At 46.5% G+C, this 27,196-nt stretch overlaps 1 protein-coding gene across 1 annotated transcript in view; it reads left to right on the forward strand.

The window, feature by feature from the left end:
- Nucleotides 1-201: 201 nt before the first annotated feature.
- The window catches only part of GFOD1 (glucose-fructose oxidoreductase domain containing 1), a 101,519-nt gene continuing 74,524 nt past the window's right edge, over nt 202-27,196 (forward strand). The window contains exon 1 of the mRNA XM_033113578.1: nt 202-1,125. Coding sequence (XP_032969469.1) covers nt 873-1,125 — 253 coding nt within the window. The 5' untranslated portion in view covers nt 202-872. The remainder of the gene's footprint in view (nt 1,126-27,196) is intronic.

Below are 27,196 nucleotides of genomic sequence, written 5' to 3' on the forward strand. Positions count from 1 at the left end.
TGCGCCCAGCGCTGCGCGCACCCACAGCCGGCGGCGGCGGCGGCGGGGCGGGGGCGGTGCGCGGTGGCCAATGGCGCGCGGCGCTGTGGCGGGGGCGGTGCAGGAACAACCGACCGCTGACAGCCAAACTCCCCAACTCCGCCCTCGTCCCCGCGGGATCCCGGAGCCGAGCGGGCCCGGCCCGAGGCCGCCCGAGCCGCGCTGCGAGCGAACATGGCAGCAGAATGAGCAGGCTGGCGCCGGGTCGTGGCCGCTGCCACCGCCGTCGCCGCCGCCGCCGCCGCGCTGCAGCTTGAGATCCGCGCCCCGCGCCCTCGGAGCCGCGTGTTTAGCCGACCTCTTGGTGGCGGCTGGATTATTTCATTCCAGGCGGAGGGCGGGGAAGAAAGGGGACCCCGCAGCCGAGCTCGTCCGGGCTCTGGTAGCGTGTAGAGGCTTGTGCGCCCTACTCCTGACTGCGGAAAAGACGCGGGAGAGAGCCAGTCCCGGGCTGCAGCGGCGGGGGAGCGGGGATGAGCCGGACATGGAGCGGCCTCCGCGGGGCGCGCGGAGCCAGCCGGCGCTGCGGCGGGGGTACCGCCTGAGCAGGGGTTCCGCAGGGCTTCGGGTCCTCGGGCGTCCTGGTGAGATCCCTGCCACCGCCTCCGGGAAGGACGGGAGCCCTGCGGGGCGGACTCTGCAGCAGGCACCGTACTGAGGCGCCGGGAGGTTGCTCCGTCTGCAGCTGAGTGCGCTCTTGGCACCCGGGCGCCTTGCCCAGGGCACAGCGGCTGGCGCACCGCGGCGAGCCGGGTGCAGGGCTAGCTGGAGGGGTGTGCGCGTGTTGGACTGGAGAGCTGAGCTAAAGCAGAACGAGACGGACCTGAGCAGCCATGCTTCCCGGGGTGGGCGTGTTCGGCACCAGCCTCACTGCCCGTGTCATCATCCCGCTGCTGAAAGACGAGGGCTTCGCGGTGAAGGCGCTGTGGGGCCGCACACAGGAGGAAGCCGAGGAGCTGGCCAAGGAGATGAGCGTTCCCTTCTACACGAGTCGCATTGACGAGGTGCTGCTGCATCAGGACGTGGACTTAGTGTGCATCAACCTGCCCCCTCCACTCACCAGGCAGATCGCAGTCAAAACCCTGGGTGAGCGATCCCTCCCCCCATTTCTCCTCCTGCCTCCTCTCCTTGCCTTCCCTGCTGCTTTTCTCCTCTCGCCCCCTCTTCCTCCCAGAAGCTTACATGGCACCTACGCTGACCCGGGGACCTGAGATCCCACATCCCACTCGGAGCGCCCGCCCCCTCATCCCTGGCCCTCCCCACTGCGCTTCCCTCCTCCCTTCTGACACCACCTGGACGCGCTTCCCCACGTGTGTGGCGCGGAGGCTGAAGGAGGCGTGTGTTCCGGGGATGCGGATGAAGCCGATCAGATGCTGAGGACTGAGGATGCTTCTCTGAGGGAGAGAAAACTAAGTCTCCAGCTGTGTGTGTAGTGCCCCAGTGTGTGAGTGCGCGCCTGTGAGAGGCGGTTGCGCGCCCAAGAACATTGCCCCACATACATCTCGGGTTTTCCTGGGGGCGATAGACGATCTGAGGTTTAGCAGCTGTGGCGCCCTGCTAGGATAGTTTGTTTCTTTCCGCTATGAGTTAGTTTAGTGTGAAATTAGACATGTGACAATCAGCCGGAATTATCTAGTTTTCGCTGAAAGCAAGAATTGCGGGAGTGGTTGCATGGCTCGGGTGGGGGAGTCTATTGGCTCGTCTTCAAGCTTCAGGGGGGTTCATAGGTTAGTAAAGGCTGGTTTGATAAAACCAGAGAGATTTACCTTTTGAGTGCTGCAGCTCAGGAATTGTCTTCTGCGCATATCGGAAGTCATATATCTTCAATTTTAGGGGATGGGTACAGTAGTTCCAGAGGCACAGATGCTTTGTGTGGGAAAAGGCCCAACGCTACCAGTTTCACATGGAAACAAGCAATAGTTCCTCCTGAATTCCGTCAGGAATAGTTCCCAGGTCTGGTGTTGACAAGTATGTTGGGGATGAACTCACCACCACACAACATCCGGTCCCCCCACCTAACCCAGGCAGTCTGAACAGTCTTAGTACTGTGCCAGGGTCTCTGCCATGCCCAGAGGAAGGAGTGCATGTTTTGTCCATCAGCAGTTCTCACACATACCTAAGACAATCCCAGGAAGATTGCTCACTCCTTACTCTCCCGACAAAAATGTTAGAATTTTATTGGCGAGGAAAGAGACAAAGCACAGGATGCCACATTAGAGAAGAATTACAAGAGGAGAACTGGGAAGGAACAGGGACACCACCCAGAAACCAGTGGTAATTTATATATAAACTTGGAAAGAATGTTTGATTTTTAAAAACAGGATTAGGGTAGGTGAAACAATGTTTGATTTTTAATAACAGGATTAGGGTAGGTGAAACCCACATGTATTTTAATTCTATCTTCAGAGACCTATGGCCAGAATGTAGAAATCTTTCTCCCTAGAAAGCCATTCTTACCAGGCCATTCTGCTATTGACTCAGAGGGGACAGCTGATATAATCAGCTTCCTCAGGCTGTCAGTTTTCACATTAATTTTATTAAGCTTCTGACCTTTGTTGCTTGCTTTCTTTGGCCTGAACTGAATGTCACTGGCTAGCATTTTTTTTGTTTGCCTTAACCTACGTGTTGGGTAGTTATCCTCTGTGCTTACAGTGGACCTGTGCATATCAAACAGATCATAGCCATTTTATAGCATAAATCTATTAGGGTGATTTGTATAAAACAGATCTAGGAGCACATGTCTCCTAGAAGGCATATGACTGATCCTATCAGAAGGACCTTGTGACATCGCTCCTGCCCTCTAGGACGGCCCAGTCCTGCAGGTGGGCCTAGAGCAACCTTAGAGCATGTCTCCAGGAGAGTGGCAATTTGGGGAACGAGGATGTTCCTGTTTTCTGACCATTGTTGGTTCTTCAGCCATGAAAGTATTTACTGGCTTTGAGAGAAGGGCACAAATTACATTTTTCTGGATACTTCTTCTGTTTTTTACTTTCAAACATCATTGTGATTTTATTTTCCTTGACAAGACTAACGTGAGGTACCTCTTCAAAACCAAGTGTAAGAGGCATATGGAATAGACTTGGTTGAATGTTCAGGGCTAAGGAACAGGGTTTTGTTCATGTTTTCATGGTAGGCCAGGGTTTTCTTTTTATTCCTGGTTTTGCAGGTAATTTGAGGTCATCTGTGATTATAGAAATTGTAGGGTTATTGAATTTAGAGGTGGCTAGACTTTAGTCTTGTTCCAGACTTCATCTTCACTGGAAAATCCCCAAAGGTCACTCTCGTGCGAGTACACCTCAGGGTGGTCGTCTGGGTTTGCTTTGCTCTCATGGTGAGAGGTTCAACATACACAATACAGGAAGTGAAAAACCCCAAACAGTTATCCGGCTGGTCTGGCCGTTTGGGGGGTTATAGATGCTAGTGTTTGCCTAGCATTGAAAGAAGCCAGTCTTGACTAGTTCTGGTGAATAGTCCTTTTAGCAAAAGCCTGGGCTGTGAGTTGCTTGCCCAGCAATGGCGAGAGATGTGTGGCCCCGATCCATTCTTGTAACTGGTCACAGGACTGTCAAGGGGAGGGATTGGTCTGGGGACCCTAGAGGAATGAAACTTGGAATCAATTGAATCACAACATCCTCCTTTAATTTCTAAAAATTTCCTTGAAATCCTTACCTTAGTGAACTAGGCATTTCTCTGTTGCAGAGACTTTTCTGTAATGTACGATTTCTAATGTCCAGGGCTACCTCTTGTTAAGTACCTAATATATGCCAAGCAATGTGGCAAACGTTTTAATCATTTCATGATTAAAACAATCCTCTAATATAGATAATAGCTCCATTTTACAAATGAAGCAACTAAAATTCAGAGACCTGAGTCAAATCGCTCAAGAACGTACACCTGGAGATGGGAATCCATCATTCTGCCTTCCCTGAAATCATTTATTCCTCTCTCGTTCCCACACTTGCTCCATTGCCTCCGTTTTTTCTCTCAGATAATGGCAGCCTAGGTGAGGTATTTGGAGTTGTCCTTTATTCCTGTGCCCCTCACGCATGGAATCAGTTCCCAAATTGGTTGATGCCAGCTTCTTAATCCCTGTCGTATCTGTTCTCCTTTTGCATCATTGCTTCCTCCATCGAAGGAACTAGTTCTTACCTAGTTTCTGAATCAGGTTCCAGTCCGCTTCTCCCCACCACTGTGTCTATCCACTTTCTATACTGCAGCCAGAGTTACCTTGAAGAACCGCAGACTTGATCACGTACTTCTCCCCCTGAGAAAAGCCCCAACTTCTTGGCCTAACAGGCTAGAGCTGCTGGCCCTTCTGGAACTCCATGAGCTTTAGTTAAGTCAAAAATACTGGTGTTTCCTTCAAAGGACCCTGTTGAATTATACGTCCATGCCTTTGTTAGGAACCCTTCTGCCTTGTGTTGGTGATGGATGCCTGTTCATTCTTCAAGACTCAGTCCCAGTGGTACCTCCTTCTGAATTTCTCCCCCTTCCTCTGTCCCGTCCCCTGTGATCTCAGCACCATGGGCCCATCTTCTATACCTCTTTCAATGTATTCTTTGAAATTTAAATTTTGCTTAGTTATTTTAAATAGGTTATATATTTACATGGTACCAATTTCAAATGCTATAAAAGCACACAGTAAGAAGTACGTGCCCCTCAGTTTCTGTCCCTCAAAAGCAGGCAGTCACTATTCCCTGTTTTTTGGTCTCGTTTTGAGGATTTTCCTAAGTATATACTGGCGAATATGTGCGTGAGAATTTTAAAATATTTTTGTACACAATTGGTAACATCTCACTATATATACAGATTATATATAGATGCACATATACAAATATATGTATAAAAAACTCAAAATGTGAAAGTGTCCTTGTTTCTATTTTTGGCTGTATAGTATTTCAATGTATGGCTATATCAAAATTTATTTAACCAGCTCCCTGTTACTCAACATTTAGTTTGTTTCCAATCTTTTGCTTATACAAACATGTAATGAATAATCTAGGGCATACGTCACATTGCACACACGCCTGTCCGCTTATAGGATAAATATGTGAACTGCTGGTCAAAAAGTATATGCTCATTTCATTTAACAAAGACACTGTCAAGTTAACTGGTGCCTGAAATGACACTGCTGTTTGCTGATTTCCTCACGTGCCTCTCTTCGCAAGCCCCTTCACTGCCTGGAGCCTCCTCTCCTTTGTGTCCAAAGCTGCGCGGTGGCACACAAGGCCCAGCACAAATCCCCAGCCTGCTTTTGCTGTCTCAGTTTGTCTTCCTGCAATGGGCCATTCTACCTGGACTGCACAGTGAGCCGCATGACTGCCTCCTTAGGTCTACTCCTGTTTCTTACCCAGTCTGTCCTCTAATACAATAGGTAAATGACATTATATGTGCGGCACCATGTCGTCCCCTGCTCAGAACCTTGCAGTGCCTTTCATGGCACTTGGAACGATATTCCAGCTCCTTGTCGTGACTTACTTGATCTGAAATGGCCCTGCCTAGTAATCTCTCTCAACTCTCTGGCGATTGCACACTCTCCTGGGCTCCCTAGCCTCCAGGTACTTGGTCCTCTTTTTTTGTTCCTCAAGTACCTGTCCTTTTCCCAATCCTGGACCTTTCCAAACTGGCTCTTCCCTCTGCCTGGAAGGTTCTCCCTCACTCCTTTGAATGGCTAGCTCATTCTCACTTTCAAGTTTCAGCTCAAATGTTCTCTATTGGGAGAGCGGCCTTTCTGGATCCTCCCCTTTCTATTAAAAGTCTTCACCCCACAGCTTTCAGTCGTAACTCTGTCATCCTCTGTATCTTCTTGGTGGCACTATTCCAGCTTGTTATGATCTCTTTCATTTGTTTACATGTTTTCTTATTTGCTATTGTCTCCCCAACTGGAATGTAAGTTCTGTGAGGTCGGTCCTTTGCTTTGCTCATGAGGGTGGCCTTTTCTCCCCTAGACAGTTGGTCACCTAGTAGGCACACTATAAATATTCGTTGAATGACGAATGGATGTCTATTCATTGAATGAATGAATGCTTAGGGAAGGCAAAAGGTTATAAACAGAATGTATCAATCAATGCATAACATTTTTGTCCTACATGCAGTAGCCTAGTGCCTCTCAAACACGAACTTGAATTACCTGGAGATCTTGTCAAAATGCAGATTCCAGGGTGGGACCTGAGATTCCGTAGAGGCTACAGCAGCCAGACACTAAGATGTGATGGCGCTCCGCCTTGGGGACAAGAAGATGTCCCCTGCCATGAGTAATTAACCTGGTCGGGGAACTATGTTAAAATGCCTGTTGCCTTTGTGTGCAATGTGATGGCATCTGTTTTCGTGGTCTCTGAGTGATTTGGGGGGACAGTAGTGCAGACACTGTTGGGGAAGGCTCTCCATGGGATGGAAGGCTCCTTTGGGACGGTGAATAAGCTGTAGGGTTTCGTTGAGCTTTGATCTGGCTGCACGTTGATCTTGCCTCAACTTGTTTGGTATCATTAGCTAAGGACCTGGAGCAGTACGCCGTTTCCTGTCCGACTTCACAGTGTTAGCAATTGCTCAAGATTGAGGAGGGTGAACAGGGGTGAGAGAGCAGGGAGGAAACGAGGTTGAGACAGGGCTCTGCTGCTCACGGTTACCACACTAGCAGAGATACAGCTGCAGGTAATGAAACGTGCATTTTGACTTGAGAGTAACCATTTTGAAATCCCAGCAAACCCTGCCTTTCCAGTTCTTCCTTGAAGTCTCTCCTTGAGCTCTTCCTATCTGAACACTGTGTGGGCAAGGTGACTGCATTTTGCTCTGTGAGTTTCCGCGTGAGTGAAATGATTTTGGTCTATCAGTTTGGTGTACAGTTGAGGAAGCCTTGAGGCATTATGTAAATGAAAGAAACTCTATTTACTGTTAGGAAACGTCAAGGATCACCAACCTCAAAGCATCTAACTGAAATTAGGCACAGTTGAATGATTATTTCGTAGATGATATCTGGCCTTGAAAATGTGCAATTCTGCAGAAGTTTAAATTGGAGTGAGAAGAAGCCAAATGAAGAAGTTGGACATTTTGATACCTGAAACTGGGGAAGACCAAAAAGACAAAGTGGAAGTAAATAGCATGTTTTAAGGGTTTCACCAAGAAATAAATACACAAGCAATTAGTTAAGTATCTTGATTGAAGATCATCATGGCCTGGCAAAAAGAGCATCATTATATCTAAGATGTGGTGAGTCATAAAACTAACCAGTGGTAGGAAAGGTCAGCAGGTTACAGCTGTGTGACTTTGGGAGAGGTAACCTTTCTTCCCGGGCCTCCGTTTTCTCATCAAGAAAGTGGAGTTAAAGATCCTATCCTATAGGGTTGATGTAACAAAATTAGAAGGGGTATGTAGAGACCTAGCCTATGGCTCCCCCTTAGTTATCTGCATAAGCTCAATAAATGTTAGTTTTACTTTTCCCCGGTGTGATCAGTTCTTTAACTCATTCCAAATAGTGCTTTTGAAGATATTTTTTTCTTATTTTCTGAAGAGATGATTCCCTCTGGCAAGATTCAGAAAATACGGTTAAAAGTGTTCTTATTTTTAAAAGGGAATGTGCATAAGCCCAGAGTCAGAGGTTGTCTTTGCTGAGAATCCAGTACTTGCTTCACAGATACACGATCTAGAAGGTGCTGATGGTGTTACCAGATGCTCCCCATGCTCCTATGAAGATTTTTCTCTTATTGTGAGAAGGATGCAGCGATGTCTCCTGGAACTCCGGGGCAGGGATGTCATGGGCCTCAGTAGGTACCTGAAAACCATGAGCTGCAGGAATTTGACCATTTTGTGTTCGGCTCCTCAGCCCTCTTTAGACCAGCCTCTTCTGCCTCAAGGGCCCACGTGGCGGATAGAACACTGTCTACACACAGCTCCCCAATACAGCTGTTACCTGTTCATCCACCTGAAAAGCGCCGCCCTCCTCCTGTTCCCCGCTCCCAGTGCCTGCGTGTGCCAGATGCCTTCACCTGGCTGAGTCTTTTTGGAGGTTATCTCCTAATGTGGGGGATATATCATAAAATGCTTCAGGGCAGTGGGGTGGAGGGATTCAGAGTGGTCATTCTGAGCTGGGCCGCACTCCAAGCAGGTGCTAATGAGAAGAGTACAGACTTGGTTGAAGATTTCCCAAATGTAGACATTTCTTGATTCTGTGGGTTCTTTATCCACTTTAGCATTTTGCTGCTCTTATAATGACCACAGTAAAAAGAAAAAAAATATATGTGATGATCGAATGATCATGTGACGATCATTGTAGTTACTATTATAAAATTTAGGATGTATATATTTTTCAAGTATGTGATGGGAAAGTAGAGAAACATGACCGATTCCGTGGAGTTGTATGGTTGTCTGTGGACTTGCAAGCCTTTCCCGAGCACCTCCTGTGTGGCGTGTGCCAACAGAGGATTGCGATGAGGCATAGACCATTTGTGCTCAAGTGTCAGCATAGGGCCTCAAAGGAGTCAGGAAAAAGACTGAGCTCCCTGGAGGAAGAAGGATTTCTGTTTTCAGACTACCTCTGCGCTGGAAACCGCAACACCAACTCTTTCCTAGGTCTTTAGTCTGCTGTCCTGCCCTGCAAATGCTGGACTTCCCAGTCCCCATAGCTGTGTGAGTCAATTCCTTAAAAGCAAACCTCACTCTGTCTGTAGAAATATATATACACACATGTCTTCTTGGTTCGTTTCTTTGAAGAACACTGATGGATACAAATTTTGGCTGGATGAAGGCCACCTGGCCGGGCAAGTTGGGTGATGAGACACTGGGCAGATATGTCATAAGTGTAGTTCTGGAAAGACTTGTCCGTGGAGAAGCTGCTCCAGTGAGTTCAGCGATGGGTGTAGGCCCCTAGGAGAGTGTCTTTGAGCATTGTCCTCTAAGCAGGAAGACCTGGAAGGCCAAAATTCTTCTTGGTTCAGACTCAAGACAAGGGGATGTTGGGAAAAAGGCTTTCACACCCTCACTGCTGAGAGCGACAGTGACCTTTCACACTGGCCAGTTCTACCCCTGTCAGCAGGGCTTTGGGAAAGCTGGCCTCTCGGGTTTGGGAAAGTCTGGGATGCCTTGGGATTTAGACTTTATTTGAAAATCATTAATGACCTGTACAGTATTTAAAAATGCAAAAAAATAACTTTACATTATAATGATATGAATTATTACACTTCTAATTTCCACCTATAATGGCTTGTACGGTATTAAGATGCTGTTTTAGTTAGCGTAATACCCACAAACTGAAACTACATAGTTTTGAAGCCCCAAATTAAGGTGGTTTGCAGCTTTAGCATTGCTTAAAAAAAAAAATAGCTTGAGATATACTTTATATATTATAAAATTCACCCATTGTAAGTGATTCAATGATTTTTTAGTAAATATATATAGTTGTGCAACTACACAGAAAGTTTTAGAACACTTCCAATATCCCAAAACGTTTCCTCATGCCTGTTTGTGGCCAATCCCCATACCTACCCCTAGCCCCAGGTAACTAATAATCTGCTTCCTGTCTTATTGTTTTGCCTTTCCTAGAAATTTCATATAAATAGAATCATATGATGTGTAGTCCTTTGTGTCTGGCATCTTTCACTTAGCATGTTTTTGATGTTCATCCACGTTGTTGCATCAGAAGTTCATTCCTTTTTAATCGCCGAGTAATATTCCATTGTATGGGCATACCACATTTGTTTATCCATTCACCATTTGATGGATGTTGGTATTGTTTCCAGTTTCTAGCTATTACAAATAATGCTGCTCTGAACATTTGCATGCAAGTCTTTTGGAGACCTGTGTTTTCATTTCTCTTGGATAGATATCTAGGAGTGAAATTGCTAGGTTATACGGTATACTTGTATATATATTTAACTGTTTAAGAAATTGCCAAACGGTTTTCCAAAGTAGCTGTACCATTTTGTATTCCTACCAGCTATGTAGGAGAATTCGAATTTCTCTGCATCATCACCAACACTTGGTTTTATCAATGGCTTTTTGACTAAAGCCATTTGTAGTGGCATCTCATTAGGATTTTGATTTGCATTTCCCTAATGTCTAATGATGTCGAGTACCTTTTCATATGCTTGTTATCCAGTTGTATTATCTTCTTTGGTGAAATGCATATTCAAATATCTCGACCGTTTAAAAATTGGGTTGTTTGTCTTATTGTTGAGTTGTAAGCATTAGTTTTGTGATTTTTGTTATGTTCTTAAGTTAGGGGTAGTAGTTTTGGGTTTTCAAATACTTCCCTTTATCTTTTATTTTGGAACTATATACAGCTGAAATAATTCTCCGTCCCAAGTGAAATGAGCTTTGCCAAATAGTCATTGAAATGATTCATTATTTAGAAGAGCGAGACAACCATGTGAGCGGATGTTCCTGACCAGCCTCCAGCGTTGCCCTGGGCCCTGCCATGCACTGAACATTCTTTGAAGGACATTTCCAATTCGAAGATTATTTGAGGTGCTCTAGGATCTTATAATCACTTATTTTGCCCAGTGCCTGGAGAGTGTTTCTCTTTTTTTTTTTCCATTTATTTTTTATTTAATAAATACTTTTCAATACTTGTAGCCTGTGTTAGCTGTGGTGGGAAATACCCCAGATAGTAAGATATGGTCTTTGTCCTTGAGAAAACATAGCATACACAAACACAACAACAATGCAACAAAATATATGATTAAGTACAGAATGAATCGTTATATTGCAATGCCAGGAAGTGTTTGCTTAAGACAATTGAGTAACCCAAAAATATCATATTGAATTAAGGGTCAACCACCTGGATAGCTTCCCAGTGCCAATCTATAAAGATTACTGAAACAAAGGGAAAAAAATAGAGAAAAATATTTAAATAGAATTCCCCTCAAAAAAAAGTGCTATGTGTGTGAATGGTGGACTTGCAGCCGAGTGAGACCTGGAAGGGCTTCCTCCAATAGGTGGTGAATTATTAGATCAGAAGGGCTGGATCTAGTTCACGGCTGAGCTTTTGTTTCGCTGAGTGGGGAAGTTGCGTTTGAGGTTAGAGATTAAATGTAGAGGCCTGTGAAGAAAGGCCACACTGGTCCCTAGGGCCCTTCCCCTCAGGCAGCGTGGGTCCCTGAGGAGGTGGCCCTGCAGATAATGGATGCTGTCTGAACGCTGAGGAAGAAGGAATTCCTGAGAGCTGGAATGGTCTGGGAAGACATTTTGGAGGAGGTGGGGTTACACTGGATGAAGAAAGGGTAGGATTTAATAATTGGAAAAGAAGGTGTAGAAGCCTCTATGATATAAAATCCTCTTCAAGGAACCACTTGGTTATGTAGCAACACTCTGAGGAAAATTGTTTCCTACAGTTGACCACCGAGGACAAACTTAGAGTGGTTTAAGAATGTCCAAATGGAAAACAATGATCTTACCTAGAATTAATTTTTTGTTTTGCCATCACATTCCCCCAATCCCCTTCATCAGCAGTAGTTCCACTTGCATCTTTTTCTCCCCTCAGATCCCAATGGTGACAGTCACAGATGACACAGCTCTGGGGTCGGCAAAGGAAACAGCTTGCAGGATTGTTGGAAAGAACCCCGTTGAGAGGAGCACAAATGGCTGCCTTAAAGGGTGTGAAAAGAGCTGCAAAAATGGATTCAGCAAGAAACCTTGTAAAGACAAAAGCTCCCTGTGTGATGGCGTCGGGGCTGCTATGGTGGACAGTAGGGTCAGCTGAGGAGAGGGTGAGCTGGCCACGCTCAGTTCCTGGTTTTGTGTTTGTGCCGGATGGTGGTGGAAACTCATGTCCCTTTGTTATACAGTTGAGCCCGTTTTATCCAAGGGTCAGTGGTCAGCTGGGGCTATGACTTATGGATGAGAAAAGATGAAAGACTCTCGCTGGAGATGGACACTCAGTGCCTGATGCGAGGACGTGCTTGTCAGTGTTAGGAGGTGAGAGTTCGTGGAGATTGTGAGGCTACTGCCGAGTACTCTGCTGTCCTGGGAGGTGGTTCTAGGGGAAGGCCACAGGGGTGGAACGAATAGTTAGTACTTGACTTGGGGGCCAAGTCAGTCAACAGAGCCTTGCTGAGGCTCTGCTGAAAGCACTGGCTAAGCTTCTAAAGGCTCCCAGACATAACACACTGTGTATCTTCATTGCTCTGTTTCAACAGGAAAAGCTCCTTGTTGAATTTGGTGTCACCCTGCAGAAAGTAAAGTGACACACTTTTTTCATCAGTAGAAAAGTTGCCCCATCACACTGCCTGGGGTTGATTCCTGGCCTGGCCGCGTCCTGCGTGGCTGTGGGTTTCCTCCTTAACTCTTCTGAGCCTCAGTTTCTTCATCTTTAAACTAGACACAATAAAAGTACCTCGCTCAGAAGGTTGTTGATTTAAACAGGGATTTGTTTAAAGTGAGTGCTCAATGAATGTGAGAATCCTGCTTAATCAGAAGTGATGGTGATCAGCTACTGTCCATTCATTCTTCCCTTAAGCAAACATTTGTTGAGCACCAGCTGTATACCAGGCAGCCTATAGATCTGTGCTTTGCAATACAGTAACTATTAGCCATACGGGGCTCTTTGAATTTACATCAATTAAAACTAAATAATATAAAGAGCCCAGTTCCTCAGTTTCCCTAGTCACATTTCAAGTGCTCAAAGGCCGCATGTGGCTGGCTGTGGCTACTGTATTGGACAGTGTAGCATAGAACATTTTCATCATTGCAGAAAGTTCCAGGGATTGGCACTAGTCTCAATACTGGGGATGCAGCAGTGAACACAGCAGTTATTTATGCTTGATCTAAACATGGATTTTTGAGAAATGCAAACTCTTGGGTGTGCTTTGTTTTCTCCCAGGAATAGGATGATAGGGCGTCTACACAGTGGGTGACTGGAGTGTCATAAATAATTAGTAGAGGTTTGATGAGCTATGTGCCTGACTTTCTCTATTAGTAAGGACTCTCTTATTAATAAGAGGGATACGTGCTGTGGCAAGTTTCCTAAAATCCCCATTAAGTGCTGGGAATGGGTAACCAGATAAATGACACCCCTGCCCACTTTGGGGTCATCACGCATACTTTAGGTAGCAGACGTCACAGTTGGGGACGGAGCGATGCCGGGGCAGGAATGCAGCCTTCGCTCCTAGGAGACTGCTGTCCTAGGCTTTTCCTCCTTTTGCCCAGAGCACAGAGAAGCAAAGGAGGGCAGTGGTGGAAGGGACTAGATGCAGGGCTCTTAGAGAACCCGAGAGAACACTCACAAACCAGTTCCTGCGGGAGGAAAACTGATTTCACAGGAAGGTTGCTTTCTACCCTGTGGCCAACACACTGCGTGACTCTGGGAAATGAGGTTTCTGACTGAATTCCTCCTTCCTCCAATCCTCCTGTCCTTCCCTTCATCTGAAGGGAAAGGCTGAATAGGAACGAATGCACAAAGCGTCAAAGGATAGGTAATTACTATTTTGCTAGTTATTATTGCTTTTGTTCCCCTGCAAGTCCCATTCACTTTGTGAAAGCCATAGCCATTTGTGTGAACGTTCCTTAGGAAACTGGGACTTTGAAATTCCAGCTAGTCGGAGCTTGGAGGGAGAAGTGAGTGTGCATTTGTGAGGGTGTGAGCGTGCACGCGTGCACACACATGCCTGAGTGTGTCTCTGACAGAAGGTCTCTTGACTGAAGTCAAGGGCGAAGTAAGGATTTTAGATTACTTGTAATTAAAAGTGTCCTTGTCAGCTCCTCTCATCTCCTACATGAATATGAATGATCAAAAGTGGGCGGTGGAAATGAGATTCTTTCCCTGGCTCTGTCTCTTCCCCTTTTCCAATAGAGCTGGGGTACCCGGAGGAGGGTACAAGCAGCAGGTACCGGGTTTCCCCGAAAATAAGACCTAGCCGGACCATCAGCTTTAATGCATCTTTTGGAGCAAAAATTAATATAAGACGTTGGTCTTATTTTACTATAAGACTGGGTCTATATACTATTACTACACTATATTATACTATACTATACTAAGACTGGGTCTTATATTAATTTTTGCTCCAAAAGACGCATTAGAGCTGATGGTCTGGCTAGGTCTATTTTCAGGGAAACATGGTATAAACATCTAGGGGAAAAGTCTGTCTGAACTTCTGCTCCTTCCAGCACCACCCACGTGGGACATTTGTTTATGCTGCACAGTAACTCTCTCAGAGACTCCAGGTTTAGAGCCTGTGGGGACATAGCCTGTCTGACTTGATATACACAGCCTTTCACATTTAGGCACAGAGGCAGCCTGGCTTCCCCAGGAGGCCCACGGGATACCCCAATGCTGCATTTGTCTACAACTGAGACTTAGCTGCTCGTGCTTACCCAAATGCAGTGGGCCGGCGTCCACAGCTTGCGTGCATGGGAAATTGCTCGGGGGATGTGCATCGAGCAGCTGACGTTTGCTTTTCTCTTTTGCAGCCTCCATGACCCAGGAAGGTACTGACAGGTGTGCTCATTCACTTCCTGGGCTGGGAAGCCAGTGGGATTGCACCGGCCCACAGACTCTGATAGGCGCGTCTCTGCTTGGGAATTGTCAGTTTTCAACTAGTTCATTTATATTCACCATCCATTTATTACGTATCTATAATGTGCACGGCTATGTTTTAGGTCATGGGAGGTGAGAAGAGGTCCAAGATGTATAAAACCTGGTATCTGCTCTGAAAGAGCTTATAATCTATCAGAACCTACCTCTCACTTTTGACTGAGAAGAGGAACTAACATTGTATTGAGCCCTTACTGTGGACCAGGTCCAGAGTATAGCATTGTGCAGTCATCTCGTATCCACCTCACTACCAACCTTCAAGGTGGGCATGTAGCATCTCCATCTTACACCTGAGAAAAAATATAACTGTAGGGAGGTTAAATCTCACTTGTTGATTCTAAGACTTTTTTTTTTCACACTTTAGCATCTAAAACAGTGGTATGTCTTACAATCGATGTTATATCACTGTTTAATTAGCAGAGACTTTTCTTTCTTGGTAGTAAGTAACATAATCGTAGGTCTTTGCAATGGTGTCGTAGATTCTGTTAAATAGGGTATTTTGTCAGGTTCACCCAGCTGAAAAGAAGTGGAATCAGAATTCGACATAGGTTTGCCTGACTCTGAAGCTTGTGTGTTTACCCTCACAGCATGCAGCAAACTCCGAGGTCCGGTTGTGCTTCCCTTTATAACTGTGCAAAAGCCATATGATTTTCACAGACGAAGTATGAAAAGGCAGAAATGACTGAACTGGAACTCACGTCACCTGGTTCCATAACTGAGGAGACAGTAGCACAGGGAACTGCGTATGGCATACAGGATGTTGAAAGATTGAGAAAAAGTTAATTATCTTCTTTTCTCTGCTGATTGTAATCTTTCTTTTAAAGAGGCCCACAACAAATGGCAAACTGTGGTATGGATAAGACAGAAAGAAACAAGAGGAACGCATTCCTTCTTGTTCTGGTGTGCTCTGGGCTAAGTGTGGTGTTTTTCCCTGCAGGGATCCGTTAGGGGTGTGACAGTGGTCTTTCTACGGTCCTGGAGAACCATGAAAGGAGACACAGGCCGGCTCCCTCCCCACACGACTGAATTCTGGGAAGTCCCCATGCAGGCCTGTGTTTATCATTGTCACAATGTGCTATGGTCAACACGCCTAGGAATGAGGCAGGTTTGAATTCCATGACTGACCTGGATTCAGAAAGCAGTGCCCAGGACTGGAGGGGGGAGAAACAGCCAAGACTGCTGCCACGGTTTGCACACCTAGACTTGACTATACAGCCCCGCCTGCTTAGGAAATCTGGTCCCACAATAGCCTTTGACTAAGTCGTTTTCCTGAGTAACTTAGGTCAAAAGCACAGAAGTAGCAGGGACACTGGCCAGGTGATTTGGCATCACCCAGGAGGTCGTGTGAAGAGCAGAAAGAGAGTACTCCTGGGGATCAGAACACCGTGACCTGTCATCTAATGCCTGAGGGACACCGAGTCTCAGAGGAGTCGAGTGGCTGGTCGGTATTCACACGGCTGATTGTTGACAGCTGAGTCAGGACCAAACCTGGGGCTCCAGAGAGTGTTTCTTTTTCCTTTTCAGATATTTAATCACTCAGGGCCTGTGTTTCTCCAACAATGAGGAAAATCGGGGAGGTTGACTTCTGGGAAGCTCTCAGAAATAATTCAGGAAATAAGCTCTGGGAAATAACGTCAAGTAACTGAAAAAAACCTGTATACACAGGGGTGTTCGGTGAAGCCTTATTTATACTACCGAAGCCCTAGAAACAAACACAAATAGTCCACAGTAGGGAAATGGTTAGGTACACATGGTCAATACAGTTGATTAATTAATAAATAGCCATTGGAATTATGTATAGGAAGACTATAGCAGCATAGGGATTTTTTAATGATATAATTATAGGCAAAGAAAAAGGATACAGAAATATTTGTATGATAGCCTTGTATAAAACATACATGCCCAGGAAAGTAAAATTTGGTAGGTAATAAGCCCACATCCAGTGGGCCTGCAGGATTTGGATTTGTAGATTCTTCTCTAAATTTTCAATTTTTAAAAATATGGTTTTAATGGAAAAAAATAAATTTATTTTTCAAAAGAAAGAGACAATAACATGGGAAAAATTGTTTGGTTGGGATGACTCTCTAGTTCTTACATTCTGTGAGACTGAATCTGGGACAGCTGTCCCCAGGCACATGCACACGTTTATGGTGAAGCAGAAATCAGTCCAGCATTGGCCAGAGGGAAGAGGTGGTCTTCCAGGAAGTGGAAGAGGGTGTATAAAGGTCCAGGAGCTCTGCTGTTGTTCAGGGGAATAATTGGATGTGACTCTGAATTTGGGGAGAAGCCATAGGCTCTTGGTTGTAGGGTACTTGGAATTATTTGTAATTCTAATGGTGTGTGGCCAGAACCCAAGTGCTGCAGGAAAAGGCTCGTGCCGTCCCACCATTTTCCTTTGCCTCCTGAACGTGCCCCAGGCTGGGAAGAGAAGTTCTTGTTGGCTTCAGCCTTCCAAAGAAATATAGGAATGGTGCAACTGCAACATTTCCAGTTTTCATTTCCCCTTTTGTTCGCAGGGAGTTCTCTTTTTAGCCAAACCTGGGCTGGTGTAGGTGGTGAGTAGTGTCAGAAGCCTTGTTCTGAGAACATTCATCACTATCTGCTGGCATTGCTTTCTGGGCTGTGTGTGTGTGTGGGGGGGGAATGTGCTGCCACCAAAAGGCTGTTGGCCTGTGACTCTGGACAGCTGGATCTTGTCTAGATATCACAACTCATTAGCTGCGTGGCCTTGAGCACATGACCTCACCCCCTAGGTTTCTGTTTCCTTACCCATAAAATGCAGGTGTCACAGTGGGTTTATGAGTCCCTGGCAGTTCCCACATTGTGTATCTACCCCAATAACTCACTTTTGAAGCTTGGCACTGACTGGGAAAAATTATGTGGTTTGGTAAAGATTTTTAAGTGCTGTTTTATGACTACTGCTGTCAATTGTATTTTTTTTTTTAACCTGTTACACAAATACACACAACTGTCCTTTATAACAGGAAGTAGTTTTCCCTTTATCTGCAAGGGAGGAGATGCATGCATTCCAGGGGCAAAGGGGCGTGGATGGTGTAGCTTAGTGGGAAGGATGCTTGTCAACAGTATGTGTGTGTGCCTGTGTATGTGTGTGTGTCCATGTGTGCATGTGTATACACGTGTGTGTGTGTGCGTGTGTGTGTGTGTGCGCCCGCCCACATACATTGTGCTCTTGAAGGTGAGGAGTTTTTTTCCTTTAATGTCACTGCTGAGAACACATCTGTACGGGTAGCTGCTACTACTGGCTGTCAAGCTAGCAGTTGAGTGGGGTTCGGTATAATTTCTGGGCACACATTTATCAGCACAGTGGGCATTTGGGGTTAGCTTTTCCAGCAGGTGCCCCCTGAAGCAGATGGTGCTCCATTGCACTAAGGAAAGATGTAGTTTTGCCCAGGAAGAACTACGGCACTGTCAGCAGCAGATCAGAGGGATATTCATTCCCAGCAACTCCGGGCCAGAAATTGTAGCGGGGACTGTAGGGGCAGCCGGAGGGAGGGAGGCAATTACTCACACTTGAGTGATTGGCTGGGTGCAGCCACTTTTCATGCCTGTGTCCGCCCAAGATGGGCCCCCTCTGCATGTAGTCACCCTTCCCAAAAGGTGGAGCGTGAGATATGAATGGAGGCTGTTTTCACTGATCATCCATCGCGCTGGGCGAGGCGTGAGTGCAGCTCCCGGGTTGGCACAAAGACAGAGAGGGTCTTGGAAGGAAAACAACTCTGTTTACTTCTCCCATCTTTTCCTCCTGTTATCTCCTAACTCAGATGGGAAATCCATGCCATATGGCAACCCTAAGAAGGCACACTAATGTCATCTTGCACCTTCCATAGAGTTGCCCGAGCAAAGAATCAGGCACCAGCGGACAATGACGTTGCTGATTGAGGCAGTATTTCTGCCTGTGTGGGACGTTTTGGGGTCACCCTAGATTGGGGCAAGGGGTTGGCTCCTGTCTTGTCCAGCACTAATTTTACACTTGGTTTCAGTGTTTGACAGTGATTATAAATCGGAAGGGTTCCTGAGATCCCACCTACACCAAGTAGTTCTTTGTGTTTATAGAGAATCCTCTGGGTTCTTACCAAAGAGACACTTGGTGTGATGACAATGTCCTGAATCCAATGGGTGTTGGATGACCCAGGTTTCATTTTACGTTTGCTGATGGTGCATATGGATCTTTTTCTGTTTCCTTAACATTCTTAGGGTGACAGGAAGCCATGGTGGAGTCCTGTTCCTGATGTTGACTCACTTTGTGGCCTGGCACAGTCTTTTAATGTCACGAGTCTCACTTGCTCTTATAAAATGAGGGGTTCATTTACAATGGTTTTCGCACTTGGCTACCCATTAGGAACCCCTGGGAAGGTTTTGAACACCTGATGTCCAGGCTGCACCCCAATTACTTAAGACTTTCAATTACTTAAGAGTCTGAGGGTAGGAGCTAGGCATTTGGTGTTTTTAAAAGCTCCTCAAAGTTAAGGAACTTTGTTTAAAACAGTGCTTCTCAAACTTTAATGTGATCTGAATCACCTGAGCATCTTGTTAAAATGATTCCATAGGTCTGGACGGGGCCCGAGATTCTGCATTTCTAACAAGTTTCCAGGGGTGTTGATGCTGCTGGTTCACAGACCAAACTTTGAGTAACAAGGTTTAGGATCAAAATATGAGCCATGGTGCAAGGCACAGTAATCATGTTGGCGAAAGTGTGGCACAGGCGCTATACTACAGAAACGAGCACAGAAGAAGCAGCGATTATTCTGGCAGAGTAAATCAGGGGCTGCTTAATAGGGGAGGTGGCATTTGAGAGACATTTGAGAAGCTTTCTTTGGGCAGAATATGAGTGTATGTTAGTCAGGAAAACTTCTAATTCTCCAGAGAAACACAACCAGTAGGGTGTGTGTGTGTGTGTGTGTGTGTGTGTGTGTGTGTAGGCAGGTAGGTAGGTAGGTAGGTAGATAGATAGATTTTAAGAAATTGGTTTATGCAGTGTGGATGCTCGCAAGTCTAAGATCTGGAGGGCAGGACAGCAGGCTGGAGACCCAGGGAAGAGTCGATGTTACAGTACAGGTCTGAAGGCAGCCTGCAGGCAGAATTCCCTCTTCTTTAGGGGTTATCATTCTTTCTCTTAAGGTCTTCAACTGATTAGAAGAGGCCCATCCCCCATTATGGAGAATAATCTGCTTTACTAAGAGACTGGTAATTTGAATGTTAATCTCATCTAAAATATGCTTTCACGGAAACATCTAGAATATTGTTTGACCAAATATCTCAGTACCATGGCCTAGCCAAGTTGACACATACAATTAACTATCACAATGAAGGAAATGGTATTCCAGTTTCTTTCAGCCTTTGTGAGCCATAGGAATATAGCTGGAGAGGAAGGAGCTGGGGTTCAAGGGAGCAAGAATGATTTCTGGGCACTTCTTAATCGTTGTTGCTGATGTTCCGACAAGTCGTTTGTTCTGCTGTAAATGTAGAAGGGCCGGACTTCACAAGCCACAGAAGTGGCGTGAGCTCAGCTGTGGGTCTGTCTGCCCACCCTCTCCTCCGCCCCTGCCTGAGTAAACACTGGAGCCCAGACAAGTGTCTGGGTCCTTCCAGGTTCCTGGCTCTGTGCCCAGGGGAAATGGATTACCATGGAAGAGCACACAGGGAAAATCAGGTCTGGAGGGAAACCCGCGTGTGGTACTGTGCAGCACGCTGCCTCCCTGTCTCCTGACCTGAGTCATCTGGAAAAGCGGGAGAGGAGCAGCGGCAAAGCACCCAAAAATCTGTCGCTAAGGACCAGGCTGTAGTGCAGGGGGTCTAACTTATTCTGACCCTGAGCCACAGGACTTAATACATTTTACCTTGTGGCTCAGTAGACATATAACTGTAAATGTATAGATATAGGTAACATAGAGGTGTGTATATGTGTATAAATAAAATTGAATAAAATTGAAAAAGTTTTGTGACCTGCAACTTACTTTTGTTTCTTTGGCACATGATGTGCTATGATATTTTTCTCTTCTCTCTTATTTCATTAAGAAGAAGGAAAGCTGGTACTGTCCCACTGAATTGATTTCTTAATGCTGAATGGATGGTTCCCTGAGGTAAAAATGACACCCAAACACTGGTGGAGAGGCAAGAATGTGGAGAGGCTGGTGATCTGAAGCAGCTCTGTCCTGTACAACTTCCTGTGGGGATGAAAATGTTCCGTTGTGCGCTGTCCAGCGTGGGAGCCGCTGGCCCCATGTGACTGTTGAGCATGTGAGATGGAGCTAGTGCAAACGAGGAGCTGAATTTTAAATTGTATTCCATTTTAATTAATTTAAATGTAAGTAGCCACACGTGGCTAATGAGGAACTGAATTTTGCATTTTATTCCATTTTAATTAATTTAAGTGTAAGTGGCCACATGCAATGAGTGGCTCCCGCGGCGAACAGACTAAATCTGGGGTAGTGCCTTGCCTCTAAGGAGTGGGGTGGCAGTGAGCCCCACTCTCACCACACCCCCTGTCGCACACCCCCAGCCCTCCCGTGCAGCATCTGTTAGCTAGCAGGCTGGACTCAGCTCCACCTTTCTGGATTCCGGTGTTCAGGCCTAATGCTTACGTGGGACATATAGTTAATTAAGTGCCCGGGCAGTGTTACAGATAACATGCTTTGCATTTTTAAATGCTCCTTAAGAAACCTTTCCTGTCTTCCGTTTCAGTGGCTTAATTGCTCACCTGTGTGACTTGACAGTTTGAAAAGAGAGATGCTTTCTGCTTAATGAAATCTTAGCAACCTATCTTGACCAACTTGCTGATCTCTGAGGATGGCATGTGCAACCTGAACTTCTCTCATCAGTGGCTGTCTTCTAGAGGAAAGGAAACCTCTTCCCAGGCAGGTGTAATGGCCCAGAGGAAGACAACACTACGAATTTGGGTGCATAGGTTACCACCAGGGTGGGTTTGGTTTGTTTTGTTGTATGCGGTTTGCAAAGCTAGTGATTATGTTTGAGGTTTCGAGGACAGCATTTTGTTTAAATTCTAGCAATTGGAATTGGCAAAGACCCATTTTTCGCTGACCTCGGGGCCCTGATGGAAAAGTTAAGGATCCAGGAAAGGATCAGGGAAGAGGTGATTTCTTCCTCATTGTCCGGAAAGTTCTGGTAATCAGTCAGCCTTGAGTGAAGTGGGCTTTGCCTGGGCCCATAACTCAGCTTGTTTTACTTTGCAGAAAGCGACTTCTTCTCCCAGGCCCTCACAGATGAGTGTATTGAACGTGAGCTGGGTGGGAAGCTCAGAACCTGTTGACTTGTGCTGAGCTGGGAAGGGATCTGAGGTGTTCTGCCAGTTCTTTTTAGTTCTGATGGAAGGGGTAAAAAGAGGGACAGAAATTCTAGGAAGAGCTCCAACTTGTGATATTCAGAAACTGGGAACAATATCACCAGCCCTCCCTGGAATTAAATAGCCCCAGGAAGCTAGGAGTATTTATCTTCTTCTTGTTTTTTCCGTGTCTAGATCATGTGAGTAGTTGTAAAAATAGTGCAGTGATAGCATTGCAGATCCCCAATACATAAACGCAACCCCTTTTGTTAAAAGCATAGTATTTGCCATGTGCCAAACATCTCACTTAATTCTTACCACCACACTTTTGAGGAAGTAATTATCTTCATTTAGGGATGGAGAAATGGAGAGGCTCCATGACTTGTTCAGTGTTACACAGCTAAGAACTGGTAGCGTTGGAATCGAACCTGCAGTTCAGGCTAATAAACTGCTGTGCTGCCTCTTAACTTCTGGCCTGACAAGCGAAGTGCCCCGTGGTATTGGTGACTCGTTGCGATATCCTTGGTACACGCAGATGGTGCATGAGGCACCTGATGGCATCGTCTGTGCCCATCACTCCGAGAAGTGAGATGCAGGGCCTCCACTTTCTGGCTTCTGAGCCTGGCTCGTGCGTTTTCTGGGAAGAGCTGAGTCTGGGGTGAGGTGGAGTGATGGAGAAGGAACCTCCTTTCTCTCTGAAGTCAGAGGGAGGAATTCATGTGAGGGAGAGAGTCCCCCATACATACCAGATAAAGGAAAAAACCAACAGCACACCACTCATAGATTCGACTGACAGAAACCAGCTGCTGAAGGAGGAATGGGCATTGTGAGGGCAGAGTGGTACCGCCCTGCTCTGGAGCGTGGAAGGAGTGAGCAGACCACGGATGGAAAAACAAGGCGGGGAAGGCTGCTCTGGCTCATTAGCCGCCCAAGGCTGCAGTGGAGGAATCACAGCTGCAGTAGCTGACTCAGGAGACCCAGGGTGTTTGTTCCAGATGGCATCGTGGCAAGGGTCGGCGCAGGGCTGGGCGTGGGAGGGCAGATGCCTTCAGTGAAGCTCTGGCTCTGCGACACCACAAAGACTGAGCCTGTGGGGCTGAGGGCTGCCCATGGTGATCACGAGAGCAGTGATGATGGAGAGCCCGCCATGTACAAGGCACTCAGCCAGGGGCTGTAAAGGAGACTCAAAACATGATGAGATGCACTCCCCGATTCCAAAGGGTCACGTTGGGAGAGCTAAGGTATACGTTGTACAAGCACAGAATAAACCAAAGGCTGTCAGAGTGGGAGTGTGGCGTCTGTCCTCTCACACTGCTCTGCTGCATGCCTCTCGACGTCAAGCATGACCAGCTCAAGGTGACCCGCTGTGCTCAGGGTAATTGTGACTCACTGTGTGCCATTCCCGTCCTTGGTACCTTGGAGACATGGGAGTCATTGGTTCCCGTCATCCGAGAGGTGGGAAATGACAACTAAGGCAGATTCTGGTGCCAGCCAGAGGATTGATGCAATTCCCTTTTTTCTCTTTCAAAAACTGTCCATCCAACACCACTAATTGGTGGCTCCTGGGAGTCCCACTGGGATTACTGAAGTTGGGCTCAGCAATGATTCAGCAGTTTATTTTGAGTCTATTAGAAGCAGCGTGAGTTGGGGGTTCCTGCCCTCAGGGAGTTCACAGTCCCTTGGGGAGGTGCTGCGATACAGAGTGACAGAGCTGTGCCAGCCTGGGGTCACTGCCATGGGGGGTCAGAGGAGAGGACAGGTGTGGGGCACGAAGGGGACTCCACAGAAGCGGTGGTATTTGAGTAGAGCTTTAGCAGGGAGAGCGCTCCTGGTGGGGAAGCAGCGTGAGCTGATTTCAGGCAGAGAGTGAAGCTGGAGATGCAGAACGGCAAAGGGCCCTGACACCAACCCAAGGAGCAGAATGTTCTCCTCTGGGCAGTGAGGATGAGGGACCTGACGAGCCCTGTGTTTAGAAGACCCCTCTTGTGGCAGTGCGGGAGAGCCTGGAGATGGTGGGCACGAGAAGCACGGAGACAGCACAGGTGGGGGTTCTCACTGTGCCTCCTTAGCGGAGCGTAATATAATACACACAGGCAATAGAAATGGAGACCCCCAGAAGGCAGAATCAGGAAGGTGGAAGGGGAGAGGAGAGAAGAGGCTGAAGGGGGCATGAGTTCCCTTCCACTGGGGACTGCGTGGTCACTGGTGGGCGAGAAATAAACATGAGTTTTGTGATGATCTAGAGCTGCTGACACACCACTCCAGGACAGCGGCTTTAAAACCATCGTAATCATTTGTTTTGCTAACCAATCTGGAGGTTGATTAGGCTCCACTAGATTGCTGTCTCTCAGGATTTTTCATGCTGTTGCAGTCAGATGATGGCTGGGCCTGGGATCTTTCCGATGGTGCGTCGCACATCTGTCTGGTACCTGGGCTGGGAAGATGAGATAACTGGGGGCTGGAACAGTTGGGGCTCCTAGTTCCCCACCACCTTCTCTCCCATCTTTCCACATAGGATTTTAGGGGTGGCTGGACTTGTTACGTAGTGGCTGGAGGCTGCCAGAATGAGTGTCCCCAAAGAAACTGGCAGATGCTACTGTGACTTTTTCTAACCAAGGCTCTGAAATTGTATAGTCACTCCTGCCTCGTTTTGTGCATTGAGGCAGCTACAAAGGCCCCCAGTCAAGGGAAGGGGAATATATGATCTGTCTTGATGAGAGGAACATCAAGGAATTTCTGGATGTGTTTTCAACCTCCCCCTGCAAGTATATAATAAAATTTATCGAGGCATTTTTTTTTTTTGTGGGGATAAAATTGTGGTATGACAATTAGGAGCCTTGAGTGTATAAATTACCTGAATCCTCATCTAAGAAAGTAAAGGAGGGAACCTCTAAATTAGAGATGTAGGCATATTCTTTAGAGATACGAGGGTCACTGCCAGAATCAATTGTTGTCCTCACTTGACTTTTTCCCTTAAAGCAGCACATTGTCTGGACTCCATGTCTGAGTTCAGAGGGAGCAGAATCTGTGGGACCATTGCTGACAAAGGTGGCACCAGGATGGGATTGTCCTGGGGCCCTGAGGGAAGCAAACGGGAAAAAGAGACAAGTCAGTGCTTCATAGAGTTGAGCGGGAGTGGAGGAGTGTTTCAGAATTGATTCTGTGAGTGGTGAGGACGTGTTGGGGTCTATTAAGTTGGTACCAAGCGTGAGCTCCAGGGTGGGGGGAGGGCACTGCTATACGAGAGCTATGGAAATCTAGACAAGAGTCAGTATGGCAGTGGTGAAGGCCTGAGCTTAGGGCATCCTTTCTCAGCATGGCTCTAGTGCCCAGAAATGTTAAAATGTAACAACAGCAACAATGTATAATATAATAGTAAAGGCCTCTGCTCCTTGATTGCTGTAGTAGTTTCCCGGGCTGCTGTAACAAAGTACTACCAAAAGGGTAGCTTAAACAACAGAAAATTATTGTCTCGCAGTCCTAGAGGCTGGAAGTCCAAAATCAAGGTGTCGTTACGGTTGGTACCTTCTTAGGGCTGTGAGGGAGAGTCTGTTCCAGGCTACTCTCCTGCTTCTCGGGGTTTGCTGGCCATCTTGGGTTCTATGGCTTGTAGATGCCTCACTCAGGTCTCTGGCTTCATCACCACATGACATTCTCCCTGTGCATGTGTCTGGCTCCAAACTTCCGCTTTTTATAAGGATCAGTGATACGGTTTAGGGCTCAACCCTAATGACCTCAGCCTAACTCGGTCATCAGTAAGTTAATCTATTTTCAAATTAGGTTCTATTCTGAGGTGCAGGGGTTAGGACTTCAACATCTTTTTCGGGGACACAGTTCCACCCATAACAATAGTTAAAGATGGGACAAAATCTCTGGATCATTTTTGCATGTCCCTTTCTTCCTCCTGTCCATCTTGTTTTTGATGAACACAACACTGGTCTAATCTCTTGGTTACTATCATGGCCGTCTCTTGGGCTTTTCTTCTCACCACTCTATATCACTTCTTACAAGAAATCACATCAGAAACGCTCCCTCATCTCCCTCTCAATTCACTTCTTTTGCCTAAGGTGCAATGGGATCTTTTTCTGGCTGCCTTAGTGATGACAGTTAGGACAACACTGCCCTGACAAAGCAGTTCCATGCCACCTCATTTTTATCCTTGTAACAACCCTGCAATGCAGGTATCAGCACCATTTTGTAGAGGTGGAAAATGGGGCTCAGAGAGTTTAGGTCGTCGTTGACGGTCATATCGCTAATCAGGAGGGTCTGGGACTGAAGTCAATGTCAGTCTGACGTCTCCATCAAATCAGAACACCTTACGAGTCGAGTGGGGAACATTATTGGTTACATCTCTATTTCAAAGGAGTTTGGAAATGGTTTGTATATAACACAAAGAGGATTTTTAAACATACGGATGAGGAAAACAGGGCCAAGGGACCAGGAAACAATGAATTAGATTAGGATATTAATTGTCCTGAGTTCAAACATCCTTTGGGATGAGCTGAGATCTCTAGGCTTCTAGGATGGGAGAGGCTGATGGGAAGGAGTGAGATCATCTTTTTGAACCACTGATCCCAGTCTCAGCTCCAGGAATCGTACCTGCAACTTCTGTTGTTGCCTGGATAGAAAATGCTTCTTGGTTTCAACCGAAAGCTGTCACGGAAGTAGCCCAAGCGAATGATTTAAGAGCTCTGAAAACTGAGCCAGTGAAAGCTCCATGTTCATTTTTCTTGCCAGAGCAAGGTGACAGCCACTTCCGAAGAACATAAGTTAAAGAATCCAGTTTAGAATGACACTGAGGATGTCTTGCTTACTCTGAATCACATCCAGCTGCCAAAATTTGTTGGAGATGGTTGCAAACACTTAGAGAGAAATACCCGGTCTCCATCAATAATCAATAATGCTTCCAGCGCAGGGAAGTATCAAGTGTGGTATTATCCAGACCCAGGCTCTCGTCGCAGCCCCACCACTGCCTGGGCATGTGAATTTTTCTCTGCATCAACTTCTCAAAGAGTTTCTGAGGCCCTGGGGTTGGGGGTGGACAAGGGACTTGTTAAAAATTGAGACTCTTGGGCACTAGGCTGCAGTATCGGGTGCTACTGGTGGATGGGAGAGCCTTACTAATTAGTAGACTTATTAATCATCATCCCCAAGCGTGTATTGAGGACCTTTTATCTACAGGGCACAGTTCTGTATGCTGTAGAACTGTTTAGTGACCACTCCTCCATTTTAGACTCTGGAAAATTACAGCAAGCCCAGGTCACCTCCCAAATCCCTGGCAGGTGCCCATTTGCTTCTGGCAACTCTGACTCAGGATCCACAGGAGGGAGCGGGTC

Source organism: Rhinolophus ferrumequinum, chromosome 9 (assembly GCF_004115265.2).
Source record: "Rhinolophus ferrumequinum isolate MPI-CBG mRhiFer1 chromosome 9, mRhiFer1_v1.p, whole genome shotgun sequence".
Taxonomy (NCBI): Eukaryota; Metazoa; Chordata; class Mammalia; order Chiroptera; family Rhinolophidae; genus Rhinolophus; species Rhinolophus ferrumequinum.